The following is a 20,054-nucleotide window of genomic DNA, read 5'->3' on the forward strand; positions in this document are numbered from 1 at the left end:
ATGACTTAGTTATTCTCAGAAATACAACGATCCGAGGTAACTCTGAAGGACTTATGATGAAAAATGCTATCTATCCCCAGAGAAAGAACTGAAGGTGTCTGAATACAGATTGAAGTATACTATTTTTTACTTTATTTTTCTTGGGGTTATTTTTGTCTATGTTTTCTTTCACAATATGACTATTATGGAAATGTTTTTCATGACCTATGTATAACCTAAATTGAATTGCTTGCCTTCTCAATGAAGGAGGGGATGGGGAAGGAGGAAGGGAGAGAATTTGGAACTCAAAGTTTTAAATATTAAAAAAAAATTACATGTAACTGGGGAAAAATAAAATACTAAAGAAAAATAAAATTAAAAAAACAAAAAAAATCAATATAATTTTTTATTTAAAACTCAAAAACCAACAAAAAAGAAAGACATCCATCCCCTACCTCTCAAAGGTACCCCTAGAACCTTAATGGGAAGATGTAGCCAGCCACACTTGAGGATTCTCTCAGTGTACACATGAATTAGGAAAGTAAATGCAGAGCCTTGAAGGGTAACTTTAAGTGATCTTCACTAGTGAATCCTGCAAGGTGAGACCACCAAGCATTCTATGAAATGAGGCATTCCTTTTGTCTATGGAATTGCAGTGAAACTAGTTCTGCTGACTGCTATATTCACTTCTCTGAAGACAACTTGTGAGCCATATTTTCCCTCTTATAGCTACAACATTTTCATTTTCTGTTTCTGTTTATAGGTAGAATGTCAATATGGGTTTAGTTCATTTCCTTGAGTAATACGTCTATTTATTAGCAATCACATGGAGGACACACGTTGTGTGCCATCAGCTAAATAAAACTTGGCTGACAGTCTTACAACTGTGTGATTTAAAGCATACTCTATACGTTTCTCAGTAAGATGATTGCCTCACCTTTCTACTAAGAAGATACTTATTATTCATATGATAATAATAGCTGGATGTGTGACAAGTTTAAATTACAAGGACAGAGTGTTCTAAAGATAAAACCTTCAACCTCTTACAACTCTTTAGGATATATAAAAGTCAGTACATTCATTTGGATGGAAAGAACGGGATAACACTATGGGGCCCAAAGTTATGTGCCTTATGATTTCTTGCACTCTTCTGGCTTGGTATATGCATACAACTTTCTCAGCAAACTTTGAACAACCCTGGAAGATAATGATGATTCATTCTCTTACTAAAATTTGTCAACTTACGGTAAGATAAGAATTTCCTTCTATGTATTTTCTACTCATTACTAATTTCAAATAAAGGGGCAAAATCTATTAGTTTCCACTTTTAAAATGCAGTTAATTTTCTTTTAGGTTATATCAATCAGATAATACTTGCTATATATCATCTTTACAGCAGTGGGAGACACAACTGCCTATTAGCAGTTGACAGCTAGATGTAGGAATATGGATGGTGTAGATTATGTGATTAAAGGAGACATTTGGATTTTTTAACATAAAATATATTTTGTGAGTTCTCTCTTTTTTTTCTCATCTATTTTCCTCTTCTCTTACTGTCATTTTGATATCTTGATTACATGCAAAATCCTAATGACATCTTGTCTTCCTCCTTGCATGTCCCCGCATCATGGGGTCACTGCGACCCTGTAGTGTGCCATAATTTGAGCATGCTAGATTTGTAGTCAATGGAACTAGGTTGGAATCTTGTCTCTTTCCCTTAATTTTTGTCTGACCTTAGGAATGTCACTTAACGTTTCTCAGCCTCCACTTCCCAATCCATGAAGTATGGAGTTTGAGTGAAATAAAAATCTGTCACCTAAGATCCTAGGAAGGCCACAACCATCACCCATACTCATTGTCCCACAAATTCTCCTGTACTTTATTTCAATTCATTATAAATTTTCAAATCGATATGTTAATGGTTTTTTTTTCCAAATGCATGATATCCTTTCATTTGAATATTCCCACGTTGTTCATTTTCAGTACAAGAGATTTCAGGGACTTAACTCTAATGCACTCTCTCTCTCTAAGCATACAACTCCACCAATCCAACATTTCTGTTCCAACCTACCAAACATAAGTGACACATTTCTTGACCACAGAACTATAAGGAGCAGTTTGAGCTCCCAGGACAACTAATCACAAGGCAAACAGCACACGAGCCCTCAAATTGGCTTGTTTAAATTTATGACATGAAACTATGTAAGTAGTAATGAAAGTATTTGATGTAATTCAAGAAATGTTCACAATTGCATCAAGACAAGAGAAAGAAATTGAAGGTAAATACAGGCAAAGAGGAGCAAAAACTATCCCCATTTCCAGATGACATAATGGATTTCTTATAAAATGCTAAAGGATCAGCAAAGATATCAATTGAACCAATTAATAGCTTTAGCAAATTTGCACAATACAAGATATACCCACAAAAATCAACACAATTCTATATAGTAATAATCAAATTTAAGATACAATAAGAAAAATAGAAATCACCTTCAAATTAGCTTCAAAATACATAAAATATTTTGAAATCAATCTATCAAAGTATACCCACTACCTTATATAAAATCAATTACAAAGAGATACTTAAGGAAACTTTAAAAAATATTAAATAGCTATAAGAGTATTCATGTCTGGGTTATGACAATATAATAAAAATGAGAATACTACTGACATTCATTTACAATTTTAATGCTCTACCAATTAAACTATCAAAGAGATACCTTACGGAATTCAATAAAACAACAACAAAATTAATTTGGAGAAGCAAAAACCCAAAACATCAAGAAAAATAGTAGGGGAGGGGGAAAGGTAGGAATTAATGGAGCATAGCACTCCTAGACCTCAAGTTTATCATAAAGCAGAAGTCTTCAAAACCATTTGCTATTGGTAAATAAATAGTGAAGTAGATCAATGAAACAGACTAAACAGAAGAGAATCAGAAATGATAAAACAACAAAATATTTTTAGTAGCAAATTTAAGGGTAACAAAGAACTGGAAGTCAAGTAGATGTCCATGAACTGGAAAATGGTTAAACAAGTTGTGGTATATGAATGTAATGAAATCTTACTGTGCTGTAAGAAATAATGGATATGACGAATACAAAGAGGCATGGCCATACTTATATGGAGGGCAGAGTCATCATTGCAGAGTGAGAGCTAGCAATTTTGCCTTCGCTCACCTAAAACCTCCTTTACAATGACCTAGAAAATGTGCCAAGCTGAGTGCTGCTTGGGAAAGCCAAGAAAAAGTCTCAGTGAGTCATTTTCCCTGCTCCAGGAAGTTTAGAAAGATAGAGACACTGGGGTGGAGGTGGCCAGGAGTGGTCTGTAGCTGCTGCAGCAGGTAGAAACAGCACAGGCAATGGACTGTGGTGGCAGCAGTGATGAGAAGCAGACAAGCACCTGGGGGTGGTAAGAGAAATGAACACCTCAGCAGAAGGAGATCCCAGAGGACCCCTGTACTAGCACAGGTGCCATCTGATAGTTCGATAGCCCATTACCCAGTTCCAGATCACAGTTTCAGAGTAGAAAGGAGTGATTTCTCAAAGTTACAAGGGAGAAGGGACCCCATCTCTGTAAGGACCAAGGAACAAGTTCCAGAATGAAAGCTATGTGTCTCTGAGCACGAGAGCTGAGGTGAGCATCACTTCTAACCTATAGGTCCTACATAGGACTGCAGCGGAATAAACCAGAGAAGGAGCCCAAAACCAAGGTGAATCCAATAGTTCAGCTGCTCTGAACCTGCAGAACCTCCAACCAGGCTGATTGTGACTGAGTCCAGAAATGGTATATGAAAACAAGCCACAAACAAGACCATAAACCCAAACTGGGTCAGAATTTGCAGGGAGCAGACCTGGTAAGAAGTGAACAGATCTCTCCTTATATCATTATGGTTTGTCCTTTGTTCTTGAAGAGGACCAGTGATAGCACAAGTGTGATGTCTTGACTTGCATGTGAATTATATTTAGCTAAGGCATGGCTCCACAAAAGTGTCAGCCTTCTTTTCTCCCCCAGAGTCATTGAAGTCTAGTGGTGAGACAAAAGTTAAGATGACTGAAGATGGCCCAGGATGCAGTGGGTTACCTTGGCCTTCCTAAATTAAGGTCTTTTGCAGGTCTCAATTTTCCTGAGTCAACACCAATTCAATGTCTAAGGGCTAGGTAAGAATTGAGATAAAAGATGGCCTAATTTACCATCACAAAATATCAATCTGGGAAGGGAAGACCCTCAAAGTTTCCGGCCAAAACAGAAAAAAATTGCTTTTTACACTTTTACATTACATAAAAACCTAAACAATGAGCCACAGAGTCGCCATGTAAAACACAATGGCTTTTTTAAAGACTGTTTTTCCAGAACTACATTTCAAAAAATCATAAATGAAAACTGCATAGGACAAAAAGTAAATTGTCCCAGCTTTTAAAAAAATAATAATAATAAAATGTTTTTAAACTACCTCCTAAGCTCCAAAATATCTAACAAAATAAGAAGGTTTAGAAGGAAAGATAATAAGTTCCATTTTAGACATATTGAGTTTATGATGTCTATTATACATCAAGTCCAATATGTCTGAAAGACAGTTGCATATGTGAAATTGGAGGTCAGCAGAGATTGAGGGAGGTAGATTTTAGAATCATCAGCAGAGAGATGGTAATCAAATCCATGGGAGCTGATGAGATCACCAAGTGAAGTGGTATAGAGGGAGAAGAGAAGAGGACCCAGGACAGAACCCTGAGAGACACCTACAGTTAGTTATAATAGATAGATAGGCGTGACAGATAGGAGGAAAACCAGGAGAGAATGGTGTCCCAAACATCAAGGAGGAGAGAGTGATCATCAATATCAAAAAGCTGCAGAAATGTCAAGGACAATGAGAATTGAGAAAAAGCCACCGGATTTGATAATTAAGAGATCATTAGTAACTTTGGAGGGGGCAGTTTTGGTGGAATGATAAATTCAGAAACCAGACTGTAAGGAGTTAGGAGGAGAATGAGAGGAGAGAAAGTAGAGGCACCTACGAGATATAAAATGGATAATATTAATTGTTGTTATTCTTCAATTGTTTTCAGTCATGAATAGACTCATTATGACCCCTTTTGGCATTCTCTTGGCAAAGGTAATGGAATGATTTGCCATCTCCTTCTCCAGCTCATTTTTATACAAGAGGAACTGAGACAAATAGGATTAAGTGACTTGCCCATGTCACACAGCTAAGAAGTGTCTGAGGCCAGATGTGAACTCGTGAAGATGAGTCTTCTGACTCCAAAATTCAAAAGGTTTTGCACAAACAAAACCAATGCAGCCAAAATCATGAGAAAGGCAGGAAACTGGGGGAGGGGGGGGCGGGAATCTTTGCAGCAAGTTTCTCTGATAAAGGTCCCATTTCTCAAATATATAGGAAATGTAATCAAAATAATAAGAATGGGGGATATTTCCCAACTGATAAATGATCAAGGGATATGAATAGGCAGTTTTCAGTGGAAGAAATCAAAGTTATGAATAGTCAGATAAAAAATGTTTCAAATCACTAATATATAGAAAAATGCACATAAAAACAACTTTGAAGTATCACTTCACAACCAAATGAATGGCAATAAAGAAAAATGGAAGATTCTGGTGGAAATGTAGGAAAATAAGTACATTAATGCACTATTGGTGGATCTATGAACTGGCCCAACCATACTAGAGAACAATGTAGAACTATGGCCAGAGAGCATTTAAACTGTTTATAAACTTTGACCCAGCAATAACACTACTAAGTCTATACCACAAAAAAAAAATCAAAGAAAAGGTGAAAAAAATCAATATGTACAAAAGTATTTATAGAAGTTTTTGTGGTGGCAAAGAATTGGAAACTGAGGGGATGCCTATCAATTGAGGAATAGCTGAACAAGTTATGGTATGTGAACGTGATGTAATACTACTGTATTATGAAAAAAACATAATGAGCAGGATTGTTTTGGGAAAAACCTGAGAAGACTTATATGACCTGATGCAAAGTGAAGTGATCAGAAATAGAACAATTTACACAGTAACAGCAATATTCTAAAGATAATCAACTGTGAAAGACTTAGTAATTCTGAGCAATACAACCCAGCACAATTCCAATGAAAAATGTTATCTACCTCCAGAGAGAGAAATAATGAACTCTGAGTACAGCCTGAAATACAACCACAAAACCTTTGTAAGTGAAGGCTCCAAAATTTCAAACAATGTGCATGACTCCAAAGAAGAGCTTTGCAGAGGTGGGAAGTCCATGGGCATGGAACACTGAATATACTTTGAGATTTTTTTCAATGTATGGATTAATTTTGTTGATTGTGCTTTTCTCTTATCCCTTTTTCTTTTGTCTCTAAAAAAAGCCTTTGTTTTATGGAATGACTCTCATTGGGAAGAAAGGGAGGGATGCGGGGAAAAATTGGGCAATTTAAAAACAAAAGATATAAAAATTTATTTTAAAAAAGCAAGTAAGACAAATTAGGTTTTGTGAAAGAAAGCCTTAGTTACTGTAGAGGATTGGTCAACATACCCCACAATTAGGAAGAGACCTCAGAGGTCATGTAACTTATACCGTGGGATTTGGAAATTCCTTGCTCTCTTGACTACATCAGAGATTCCTCAGTGGACCCTCATCTCACATAACTCAAGAGAGAGAAGGCAGCATCAGTATTACTCTTTGTCTTCCATGGAAGGAAAGGTCTCTGACTGCTTGGAGGGGGAATTTACTCCTTGAAGATATTAGCTAGGTTCTGAGAGAATATTTCTTTCTTCTCCTAATTAGAACACAGTTGATCATTGCGTAGTCCCTTGAATTTCCCAACTATATTACCTTTGTACATTTGAGTCCTGTGTTTGCATTTCAAAGTACCTATTCTGCACTTTCTTGAGCAAGTGTACTTGGTTGTCTTCTTTTTACTGGAGGGTCCAATTTTCCCCTGTAGGATTACACTTAGTTTTGTGGATAAGATCTTCTTGCATGTAAGGCTTACCTTTTGCTCCCTGCAGTATAGTGGTAGCTACGTGCGTGATCTTGGCTGTCTCCTTGCTTTCTTAAAGTCTCTCTGACTCCTCATGGTATTTTCTTCTTTGACCTGGAAGCTCTAGATTTGGGCCATGCTGTTTCTGAGGGCTTTCTTTTTTTAGGCTTCTTTCAGGAGATGATCAGTGGCTGGTTTCTGTTTTCACTTTGCCCATTAGTTCTAATAGGAATGGGTAGTTGTCATTCATGATTTTTTGAAATATGGTACCTAAGCTCTTTATGGTCAAGGTTTTCAAGTAGTTTGACAAGACTTAGATTGTCTCTCCTTAGCCTCTTTTTGAGGTCAATGGTTTTTGATAGGTGGTACATTTTATGATTTTTTTTAGCCTTTTGAATTCGTTCTCTTATTTCTTGTTGTCTCATGCAGTCACCGATATCTGTCTGTTTCAACCTCATTTTCTTTTTTTTTTTTTTGTTGGGCTGTGGGAGTTAAGTGACTTGCCCAGGGCCACACAGTTAGTAAGTGTTATGTGTCTGAGGCCAGATTTGAACTCAGGTCCTCCTGACTCCAGGGCCAGTGCTCTATCCACTGTGCCACCTAGCTGCCCCCTTAACCTCATTTTCAAGAAGTTGGTCACTTGAGTAAGGTTTTGTACCTCCCTTAACAAATTGTTTATTCTTTTAATTTTTTCTTCATTTCCTTTTCCATTCTTTGCTCTGTGGCAGTTTTTTCCTAGATATTCTCATCTTTAAATCTTTATTTGTTCTTAGAATTCCATTACAATGGTGGCAAGTCTGTGAAAATATTTGAGGTTCTTATAAAAGATAGAGACTGAGAATTTTCCTTTGGCTTTATGTCTTGAGCACCCCTGAGTCCAAAGTATTTTTATTACAAATTTGTTTTCCTTTTTAATAATTTGTCAAGGCAAGTCAATAAGAATTTTCTTCAGCAACATGCTAAGTGCTATATATATGAAGAAAAGCAAAAAAAAAATCCCTGCCTTTGAGTAGCTCTTAGGAACGACACCATGCAGACAACAAAGATATGTACAGGATAAACTGAAGACAATCAACAGAGGCAAGGCATTAGCATTAAGGGGGAAATCAAGAAAATCTTCTTGTAGATTTGGAACTTTAGGTGAGACTTAAAAGGAAGCTGAGAAAGCCAGGAGATGGAAATGAAGACGAAAAGAATTCCAGGTATAGGGGACAGCCCATTAAAAAAAAACCTCTCAGTATTAAGACACAGTGTCTTGTTGGAAGAACAGTAAGGAGGTTAGACTCTGCATTATAGAGTACAGGGTAAAGGTAATGGAGAGTGTGATGTAAGAAGACTAGAAAGGTAGGAAGAAACCTGGTTATGAAGGGCTTTAAATACCCAATGGAAGATTTTATATTTGATCCTGGAAGTAACAGTGAGTCATTGGAGATTATCAAATAGGAAGGTGACATGATCAAACCTATGATTTAGGAAAATGAATCTGACAGCAGAGCGGCAGATGAACTGGAAGGGCAAGAGATTTGAGATATCAGGTCATTGTAGTAGTCCAAGAAGCAAGGGGAGGGTGACGGTAGTATCATAGGAGAAAGGGGGCATATACAAGAGATGTTATGAAGGTAAAATCAACCAACTGTGCATGGTGACAGAGCGAATGTTGGGGTGAAAGTAAGAAGGTGAGGATGATAACAAGGTTGTGAGCCTCAGTGACTGAGAGGATAGTGCTGTCCTTGATAGAAATAGGATGGGGGGAGGACTTGGGAAGAAATATAGTGAATTCAATTTTGGACTTATTGAGTTTAAGATGTGCACACAAGTGGTCTGTGGGGGTGTTGGAGCTGTGAAATGGCTCAAGCAAACTGGTAATCAATTTGGAATCATATCGAAACAGTCACTAAATTGTATGTGCCCTTTGACCTTGTGACATTACTAGTAAGTGTGTAGCCCCATCGAGGTCGAAGACTAAAATAAATGATCTCATATACTCTGAGTGGCCCAGAGGTCCATACAATTCAGGTGACTTAGCCCTAGTCACACAGATGGTATTTTTTCAAATCAAGGCAGGTCTTGAACTCAGATCTTTCCAACTCCAAGGCCAGTTATTCATTTAATATGATCTATTTAAGTGTGTGTAAATATAAAATAGTGTTAACATATGTATATGTCTTCTTTCTTTTTATTCTGTCAGGGTACAGCTTTGGAAAAATTGGGCCTAATGAGCTATTGGAAATTTTTTGATATTCTAATACAAGGGCAAATAACAGCTCCCATTTCTGATGAAAATGTCACAGTGACTGACACAATAGTCAATGACATCTTAGTGCGTTATTATGTGCCAAAGAGGAAATCACATGAGCTGAAACGAGCAATTATTTATTTCCATGGAGGAGGTTCTAGTTTTGGCAGCATTGGTAAGTAGATCCATCCCTAGGACAAAGTCCGCATTTTCTCTTACATCAAGGAACTGGGCTTTCATCTCTCTGGAAATACTTTCTTCTGACAAGATCCCAAACCAGCTAAACTCATAATGTTGGAGAGCTGCGTGAGGGTTTCTGGTGTTAAATGACTTGACCAGAGTCACCGTGCCAAGAAGTCTAAAATGCAACATATGAATATAGATCTTGATCACACTAAACCCAGTACTCTATTCACTATATTATATTGCTTCTAACTTTTCTAGTACCAGGTTTGTTTGTTTTTTTTATTTATAAGACTCTATCATGAGAGTATGCATCTTTACCAAGAAGTATTAAATCCTATCATAAATAAGATTAAGGCATGAGTTTCTTTAATTTGTTATTTTATAGAGAAGATCCTAGTCAGTACATTTTGAATTATTTTCCTTTTTTTCTATTTTAAAGAAGTACTTACTGTGAATATTTCCAGTTTTGACTTTGATATATTAAAAGGGAAATGAGAAAGTCATTCCACACTAATTTTCTATGTGGAGATCCAGTCCCAAAGCTATGACAAGTTAGTAATAGTAACAGCTACTGTTGATGTATTTTGCTGTGTGTTTCTATAAGGACAATGAAAATGAAGGCCAGTTCTATTGGTAGAAAGAATTATGGAGATTGGGGTGATGCCCTGAATTTACTGCAGCTGCCAGACCAATTGACTAATTATATGTCCAAGCCCAGAATATGCATTCTGCATGCCTTTTACTTATTCTAAGCCATGCATTGTAGTTTTATTATTATTATGGAGACAAGACTCAGGAGTAGTCATCATCTTATGGGTATACCACATGTGGTTTCCCCATGAAAAAGGCTTAGATCCTTGACAACAGAAACCATTTCATCTTTGTCTTTGCATCTCTAACATGGCTCCGGGTTCACAGTACTTGCTGTGCAATGCTTACTAATTGATACAATCAATGAGTTTTTCTTGAATGTCCAGTGGGTCTATAGCAGTTACACTTAACCTTGGAGATACATTGTAAAAACAGACATGATCCCTGCCCATAAGGAATTCACCCAGTTCAATCAATAATTCAATCAGTAAACATTTATTAAGCACTTACTATGTGATAGCTACTGTGTAAGCTCTGTGGATACAAAAAGAGGCAAAAGACAGTCCCTGCCCTTAAGGTGCCTACAATCAAACAAGAGAGATAACTTACAAGCAAATATATACACAGCAAGCTATATACGGGATAAAGAGGAAATATAAATTCATATTTATTTAGTCCTTATTATGTCTATGTCATAGTGTCTAGCACTGAAAGAATAAGGGGAAATTGTCCCTGTCCTCATGGAGCTTACATTCTCCTATTTGTTGTTTTTCATTCATTTTTGTCATGTCTCACTTTTCATAACTCCATTTGGGGTTTTATTTGCAAAGATCCTGGAGTGGTTTGCCATTTCTTTCTTTGGCTCATTTTAGATAAAAGGAAACTGAGGCAGACACAATTAAGAGACTTGGCCAAGTCACACAGCTGGTAAATGTCTGAGGCCAGATTTAAACTCAGGAAGATGAGTCTTCTTGACTTCACCATCAGCACCACAGCACCATTGTGTCACCTAGCTACCTACATTCTCCTATGCAATTATAACAAAATGATAGAACAGTGCTAAAGGAAAATCCTAGGATCCTATTGGAATACTATCTGTGTAGATTTTTTGGAAGACATTGGACTTGGGGAATGATTTAAAGAAGAGAAGGAATGCCAATGAGTAAAAGGTACTTTCACGTACATGAGATAAGAAAATTTTGAGAAAATGTGAATAATAAAGGTGCTGCATAAGTAATATGTAAATATTGAAAGATATACACATATATATACATATTTGTGCATATATATAATGTAAATATAGGGATACTTGATATGTATATATGTGCATATATGTGTGTGTATATATGTGTGTGTGTGTTTGTGTGTGTGTGTGTGTGTGTATAAATGCACTAGTTATACCAAGAATCCCATTACCATTATCCTAACTCCCAGATTAAAGGCTTCCTTGATGGGCATGTTTCTGGGGTTAGTCTCCCTGACACTGAGAAGAAAAATGAGACATGATTACTCCCACAGTGACCTTTGGATAAAATCTAAGCTATCTTCTCTTGAAGGAGATTGGTACTTAACTAGAGAGATAGTGGGGAAAAATACTTTTTACTCTTTTAATTCTTGAAGATTCTTAATAAATGCTAGTCAATTGAACTCCAGGTATTAAAAAAATATATTTATCATTACTATTGTTATCATCGATAAGAGGAAACAAAATACAGTATGCATATGGTTTGGGCAACTATTTCAAGGTGAATCATGAGTGAAATCTGTCCCTGAGGTCACATCTGTACTTGTTATCTTTAATTTCCATTGAATATCTTTAATTTGGTTCATTTCTTTCAGCCCTTCTCCATTACGACACCTTTGCAAGAATGGCAGTGAACAAGTTGGATGCTGTTGTTGTAGGACCTGAGTAAGAAAAAATTTTAATAGTTATTTTGGCAATATTTTAGATACACTTGATGTTTATTTTTTGTTTGGTCATATTGGGATGAATTTGGACACCATTCAAATGACCCACATTCCCAATGATTCCTGATTCCCACCATTTTTATCAGTCCTTTTGTATACCTGGGGTATTACTATCCCACATTATTCAAGGATGAGATTATATATGTGGGATCATGAATGCAGAGGATGGGACTCACTCCACTCCCTTATTTTACAGATGAGAAAACTTAGGCCCAGTGATTGAAAGTGACTTGCCCAGGGTCACACAGAGAATAACTAGAAGAGCTAGGATTTGAGCTCAGATTCTCTGATTCCCATTTCTAGTTTTTTCTCACACTATACCACATTATGTCCAACTTTTTGAAACATTTAAGTGCTAGGTATATATGTCAATTGTCATCATCCAATTTCGTTCCGTATCATGTCATGGGGCCAAGAGTGGCAATAGTTGCCAGCGACTTACAATCTAGTATGAACAACTATGTCAGCCTTAGAAAGTGGAAAGCTTTCAGTGACGTGGTCCCAGGATCTACTTGAGATGCTTTTTCAAACTTGTGCTGTGGTTCAGTTGTTTCAATCATGTCTGACTCTTCATGAACCCATTTGGGGCTTCTCCTTGGCAAAGATGCTGGAGTGGTTTTCCATTTCCTTCTGTAGCACCTTTTACAAATGAGGATACGGAAGCAAACAGGGTTAAGTGACTTGCCCAGGGTCACACAACTTCTAAGTGTCTGAGGCCAGATTTGAACTCATGAAAACTTGTCTTCCTGACTCTAGGCCTGATACTCTATGCACTGCACCACCTAGCTTCCCCTTCTAAACTTGTAGAATTTCTAAAAGTCCTTGTCCATTCTGGTAAGCAGAGTTGGGGAATTTTTAATGCTGAGCAGACACCTGATTTGGTAGACCAGAACACCAGAGGGGAAGAATGGGACAATTTGAGAAATTTAAATTGTCTTTGGGGAAAGGATCTGGAGGGGGTTGGTTATATTCTGTTTAGATTCCTCTGATAAGAACTGTGATTTCATTGGTCTAGGATATTCCCAGGTAAGGAAATTACCCCTACCAATGCAGATAGGTACTTTCTTTTAATCTTGTTTTCTAGAGAAAGGATATCAAACACACAGCATCCCCAGTGCATCCATAACCAGACTACAATGTCACTGGGAAATATTTCACAAAATAAATAACAATACAATAGAACATAGATGATGTTGATATGTTGGTCTCTAAGTCATATGCCACCTTCAGGGATCCTTATAGAAACTTAGTGGCCCTTCTTTCTATATGAGTTTGACTGATCTAGAGCACCCTGAGAGGTTAAAAGAATTGTTTGTGCTCATAGAGCCAATATGGATCAAGAAACAAGACTTGAACACGTGACCTCTTGGTCTCGTGTTCAACTCCCTATTCACCACACTTCACTCACTCTCCTCAGACATCCTTCTCAGAGCCATTGGGAAATGATTCTGAGTATTTGAAGCATCCTGCACCAGTCCCACTCACCTTGAGTTTAGACACTTTTCTGAACCATTATTGGACTTTCCAGCTCTAAATCTTTGATCCCATGATGCTGAACTATCTCCTTTGTATGTCACATTAGCCAAATGGTGAGGCAGGCCCATCTATTGAATACAGTTCAGTCTAATCAGCATCAGGTCACAAGGTAATGGTGGGAACATTCCTCAGTAAGCTAGATTCTCTGGCATGGCTGTTCGCCAGTAGCATATTGGTCTTATGATTCAAGGAATTTACACAAATGCTGGGAGCTTGGGCACTCCCTGACATGAAAGCTCAGAATGGTTCTGTTATTCAATTCCTGTAAGATAGGAAAGAGGCACTGTGATGCCATGAATAGAGTCCTATATTCATTTAGTCTCTGACCTATGGCAGCACTAAGACCTTGTGCAAATAGCATAACTTCTCTGAACCTCAGACCACTTTCTAAGATTTATCTAAGCTATAGAAAAATTCTGACATCTCAATGAATTTCTTAAATTAACAAAATCTTTGGAGAGAGTTCCCACCCTGACAAAATGACATTCCCTGACTTGTTGCCTATACAGAAAAGGGGACGGTGGAAGTATGTTTTATTGAAACCATATATAATTATTTTATTTGCTTGTATAAAATAATTGTTAAATTATTCTTCATTTCCTTGAGCACTTCAAAGAATTTTCTCACTGATGGCAGTTAGTCAGAGTGGGATACTGGAAAGAATTCTGGCTCTGGGGTCAGAAAACCTGGATTCAAATCTTATCTCAATAGCTGTGACTTTGTGCAAATCACTTAGCATCCTTCATCTGTAAAATGAAGGAACAGGAATAGAGAGCTTTTGGCATCCCTTCCAGGTCTATATCTGTGACCCTAACTCTGATTTGCATGAATATGATGGAAATTGATGACTAAGGGATACATCTCTTTTAATACCCTCTCCTGATTACTATCACTACACTACCAGTGGGATTCACTTCAATCTACCGAACAGTGTATTACTGACTATAAGGATTTTAGGTTTGTATAAGGTCACATCAGTATAGAAGGTTTTGTAGGGTTGTTCAGACTTGTGTTAGGCATGAAGAACAAATAGAACTTAAATACAACTCTCCTTTTTGTAACCTCATTGAAGGCATGATCTGGGACAGTCTTGCTGGCTTGTATTTGTACCTTCAATATTTAACAAAGTGCCTGGCTTACAGAACACACTTAATAAATTCATTATCATCCAATCATCCTCATTCATGCATAAAAAGCATCACCCTCAGCCAGAGATACCAAACTTGCAGTCCAAGGGCAATATGCCCGCCAGAAAACTCTGCTAGAGGACTAAAATGTAATTGTGAAAAGGGATGTTGTGGATTATTGCCAGGGATGTCACAGAGATTGTAAGTAGGGGAGCAGCTAGGTGGTGCAGTGGATAGAGGACTGGCCCTGTAGTCAGGAGGACCTGAGTTCAAATCTGGCCACAGACACTTCCAAGATGTGTGACCCTGGGCACTTAACCCTGATTGCCTTAAAAAAAAAAAACAGGAATTGTAAGTAGGAGCATTTATGCCTTGAAAATTGGCTAATAGTACAAATCAAGATTTGATTTATTGTTTTATTGTTTAAAGCTTAGACTTAAGAAAATGATGGAAATGAGGTTAATGATGCAGATTCAACTTAAAAGTGTGTTGTACATCTTTTGGGGGATTGGGGTTGTTAAACCCCAGGTTGTTAAACATTTACCAGCATACCTCTGGATGGAGTTTATCTGGCCTTGGTAACTTGAATTCATCTAGGAAAACTAATTACTCTCTCACTATCAAACTACTTCATTTGAGTTTTAAAATTCCATTAACCATGTTGGTTCTTAACCTCAAAGCCGGACAACAAATGTCCTTTTTAAAAAATATTTTTTAAAAGGGCCAATGATCTTGACTTTTGTTTCTGCAAAAATTCTAGAATGAAACATTTTGCCTTTCTCTTCTAGAACAACCCATACTTTGAATACAACCAAGAGTTTCTTGGCCACCATGACACAAAGACAAACAATGCACATTCAATAAAAGTCTTGCCAAATTGCTCCTTTCTATCTATACTCACTGGAATATGGATGTGAATGAGGAAGCGAGGTCCCCATTCTTACATCATTCTTGCTACTAACTATAAATCAACTCTTTAGGCCGACTAGTACTTGTGGATGGAAAAATAGGGATATTAGTGGAAGGGAAGACATCTCCCATTTTGAGTTATGAAAGAATTAAGTAGAAATAAGCTTATTTCATTTTTTTATTTTGGAAGCTATATGTCAGGAACATGCTTATAATATAAAAAGTGATTTGCTTTGTTATAGAGCTGTGCCATTAAGAAATTGTTAAACACATTTATCCTTCCCTATGGGTCTTATAATCTGAATTTGTGAAATTTTTCTATAATTTGTTCTAGATCAGTGGTGTTACACTGAAATAGAAATGGGGACCACTAAAATTTACATTAGAATCCCTGCAGGCTGTGTAAAAACTTAGAAACCACATATTGACATTATCTATGCTCTATTCTAATTTTATTTATTTGATTAAATACTTCCCAATTACATTTAAATCTGGTTTAAACAACAATAAGCAGTGTTGCCCTCTCTTCTATAAAATCATGTATCAAACCAGAAGCTTCAGTTACATAACGAAGAATAGGTAAGACCAAGCGAGGTGTTTTAAGCTCCAAACCAAAATAGATAATTATTTTGATAGAATAGAAATTGGTGGAGAAGACAATCAAATAAAAACTATTCAACTGCAGATAGTCAGTTCCATTCCCATCCTGGAAATTTCCTCTAATTAAAAAGTAAAAATAATTTTAATTCATTTGACATTTGTTCTTTGACCTGATCTGCCCCTTTCAAGGTGCCTGGTGCCACCCCATGGGCTTTTCAGCCTTGATCCTCTTGATCTCAAGGCCTACATCCAGCTTCACCAGAATGTAAAATGCCCAAAGGCAGGCTTCATTTCATCTTTGTCTATGTATTCTCATCACCAAGCACTGTGCCTGGCACATAGCAAGTGCTTCATAAAGGCATGTTGAATCAAAATCTTAATCATCTCCCTTAATAGTCAATTGTAAAATGAGAATTGTTGGGAAGTTGGGGGTTGATGGGTAGAATTTCTTTTTGGAGGCACTTTTTGTGTACTCCATTTCTTCTGTAGTAAGCGTATTGACATGCCAGCATAGATGCAGCTAGAGCCAAATGTTAAGTGCCTTCTTCTTCTTCTTTTTTGGGCAGCTAAGTAGCACAGTGGATAGAGAGCCTGGCCTGCTTCATGAGTTCAAATCCAGTCTCAGACACTTACTAGCCATGTGACCCTGGACAAGTCACTTGACCTTCTTTGTTTTAGTTCCCTCATTTCCTCATAAATTGAGCAGGAGAAGAAAATGGCAAACCACTCTAGTATCTTTGTCAAGAAAACTCCAAATGGCATCATGAAGAATCAGGCATAACTGAACAATAACATTTTTCTTTTAAAGCTATCGAAAAATTCCTAAATATCACCATCCAATTCAGTGGAATGATGCTTATGATTTTGTGAAGTCCTTCCTACAACCTGAAACTCTTGCCAAATATGGTGTGGATCCAACCAGAGTCTGTATTTTAGGAGACAGTTCTGGGGCTGGCTTAGCAGCAGCCATGACTCAACAGGTAGGATGTTATACCTCTTTTATCCCATTGCTTTACGGTGTTTATTGCAATGAATGTCTGTACTGTGACTGCTTTGAAGAGGAAGACAGAGCCTTGGACTTGAAATTCAAACACCTGGGTTTCTGATACTTACTAGCTGTATGACCATATTAGTCACTTATTCTTAGGAAGACCCTCCATATTGGGAAGTTAATCCTGCTGACTCAAATGAGTATTTTATGCCTAGTATTTGAGATGATTCAAAAGTTGAAATTGACTTTTTCTCTCCTGCTGGTATGTGGTATGGGACTATTCTGATTTAATGAATATTCTGGTTTTTGCAGGTCATGGGTGCCCCTGAAATTCCCATTAAACCTAAAATTCAGGCTTTAATTTACCCTACCTTGCAGATGCTTGATACAGACTTGCCATCCTATAGGGAATATGAACACGGCATAATGTTGACCAAGGCCTTACTAATAAGAATGATGAGGGAGTTTCATACCACTGATGAATCCCTTGAGCAAGCCATGAAGATTAACCAACATATACCTGCCGAATATAGCCATCTCCTGAAGTTTGTCAACTGGACTACCCTGCTTCCTGAGAGATTTAAAAAAGGCCATCTTTACACCAAGCGAATTTATGGAAGTTCTGAAATAGTGGAAAAGTTTCCAGGGATTATAGATCCTATAATAAACCCTTTGTTGGCCAATGATTCGACAGTGAGCTTTCTGCCACTAACTTACATGCTCACATGTCAACATGATATCTTAAGAGATGATGGGCTCATGTATGTTTCCCGCCTACGCAGCAATGGAGTCCAAGTGTTCCATGAACACATTGAGAAAGGATTCCATGGGTCTTTCTTCTCCATTCATTGGCCATTTGATTTAGATCTTGGTTGGAGACTAATAGGTAATCTAATTAGTTGGATAGATAAGAATTTATAGAGTTACTGCACATACATCTATATGTATATAATATAGATCTATAACAAATTGCTTGCCTTCTCAAGGAGGAGGGATGGGAAGGAGGGAGGGAGAAAATTTGGAACTCAAAATTTTTAAAAACCAAATGTTAAAATTTTTTACGTGTAATTGGAAAAAATAAAATACTTTTTTTAAAAAAAAAGAGCTCATGTATCATGTAAAAATAAAAGGCATTACTATATCCATGTAGTCCCTAACTTATATATAATGTATGTTCTAAAAGCTGACTTTTGAGTCATTTGTTTGAAATTCCCCTTAGAAACAATTTTGTCCATAGTTATTAGGTCCTTCTCTTGACCAGGGTCAATCCCTCTGTTTGTATCCTTGACTAAATCTCTTCCCATCTCCTTCTTCAGAACCTTCTGCAATGTCATCTACCCTTCTTTTAATCTTTAGTCTCTCCCTATTGACTCTTTCATCGCTGCCTATAATCATGCCCAGTCTTCCACATCTTTTAAAAAGTGAAAGTTTGATGATGTCATTCCCCTACGTGGCAAACTATGATGGTTCCCAGTTAGTGATGTAACCTACTATGTTGTTGTTATTGGTGTTTTTCTTCGTCCTTCATTTTGAAGAGGACCAATGGTATCAGGGGTGATGTCTTGACTTATGCATGAATTGAATTTAAGTGAGGCAGAGTTGCACAGAGTCATCTGTCTCATCCTCTCTTCCTGAGACCAGTGACAAGACAAAAGTCAAAGATGACTGGCAATGGCCCAGGATGCAGTGGATGACCTTGGTGCCTACTTCAGCTGCCTTCAGGACTATTGGAACAAATTGTTCTCGTTCACCAAAGTCTTCACATGCTTGGAGTAGCCATCCCCCTAACTCACTGACAGGGTTAGGGCCTGTTTATCCTCCACCTGGTTTAACCTGTCTGCCAAGACAGTTTACAAGAGTGTGGCTAACAAGAAAAATTATATATATATATATATATATATATTAATTAATTAATTTAAAAAGAGTGTGGCTATTGGACATTCTACAGTTTCTTGGAGCTACAGGTGAGAGCTGAGTGAAGCTGTACACCAAAGGTAGATGAGCAGCCTTGGAAAGGGCTCAGCAAGTCTTCACATCAGAGGTGCTAGTTCTCCCTGAACACCTCATATACCCCAACCTACTATACTGTGCTGCTATAAGGATTGGGTGATTAATTTCTACCAACCCTACCCTATGTAAAATAACTAATCATATGCTCAGTCAATCAGCTTCAAAATCATATAAGTGTGAAAACTTCTTAAAAATGGAATGAAGTTTTACAAGAATCTTATTAAAACAGTCCTAACTTGGCCGGGCCTCTGGGATTGTTGATAAATTATCAAGCAAGTTGAGAAGCAATACTGGAGATATCCCCAAGTAATCTGAGGGTGGCCAGGGGCCTTGGGAACCAAAGATTAATCATGCTTTTGGGGAACTTCTGGAACATCCCATGAATGGGAGAAAAGGCCCTCTGGCCACTAGGAAAATGTGAGTTACCCCTTTGCTGAGCTCGGACTCACTTTCCCCTGGATGCTGTATGAATTTGTAGAAAAATGTGTTGCATGTTATCAGCTCTTCTTACTGTTATTTCCTTCTTCAGTCAAACTTTCCAAAAGCTGCTTAAAGCTGTCTAAATAAATTGAGTCTCAACTGGTAATATTAATGACATTTTATCTAAATTTTCTTTTTCACATTTTCTAATGACATTTTCTCTATCCCTGAGCTTCAATTTCCTCTTTGATCAAATGAAAGATGACCTTCACTAAAGACTAAGCCATGTACTTGGCTTGGGAGACTGATTTCATCTCTGAATGAAAACCTCAAGGACACATGATTTCATCTCTAAAGCTACTTCCTCTAGTGATACAGCTCCAAGACCTAAAGGTACAACCGAAGGAGCTTCTCTGGAAACAAATTCATCCTGGTGAAGACCAAGCTTCTGTGCATGAGTTTCTCTTGGCATAGCTGGGCTGCTCATCCAGAGCAAATGTGTTACTAGACCCCTGTTTGAAACTTCT

At 37.4% G+C, this 20,054-nt stretch overlaps 1 protein-coding gene across 2 annotated transcripts; it reads left to right on the top strand.

Moving 5' to 3' along the window:
- Positions 1–1,046: 1,046 nt before the first annotated feature.
- On the top strand, positions 1,047–18,103 carry LOC114053094 (arylacetamide deacetylase-like). Of its 2 annotated transcripts, none has more exons than XM_027875976.1 (5): positions 1,047–1,225; positions 9,142–9,364; positions 11,806–11,875; positions 16,915–17,086; positions 17,476–18,103. In XM_027875976.1, the coding sequence occupies exons 1-5, from the start codon at positions 1,088–1,090 to the stop codon at positions 18,016–18,018; spliced, it is 1,146 nt and encodes a 381-aa protein (XP_027731777.1). In that variant the 5' UTR covers positions 1,047–1,087; the 3' UTR covers positions 18,019–18,103. The 2 variants fall into 2 exon arrangements, with proteins under 2 accessions (XP_027731777.1, XP_027731775.1); XM_027875974.1 differs by having other exon boundaries at positions 1,048–1,225; positions 17,410–18,103.
- Positions 18,104–20,054: the final 1,951 nt, after the last annotated feature.

Source organism: Vombatus ursinus, unplaced genomic scaffold (assembly GCF_900497805.2).
Source record: "Vombatus ursinus unplaced genomic scaffold, bare-nosed wombat genome assembly UNPS02014810.1, whole genome shotgun sequence".
Lineage (NCBI taxonomy): Eukaryota > Metazoa > Chordata > Mammalia > Diprotodontia > Vombatidae > Vombatus > Vombatus ursinus.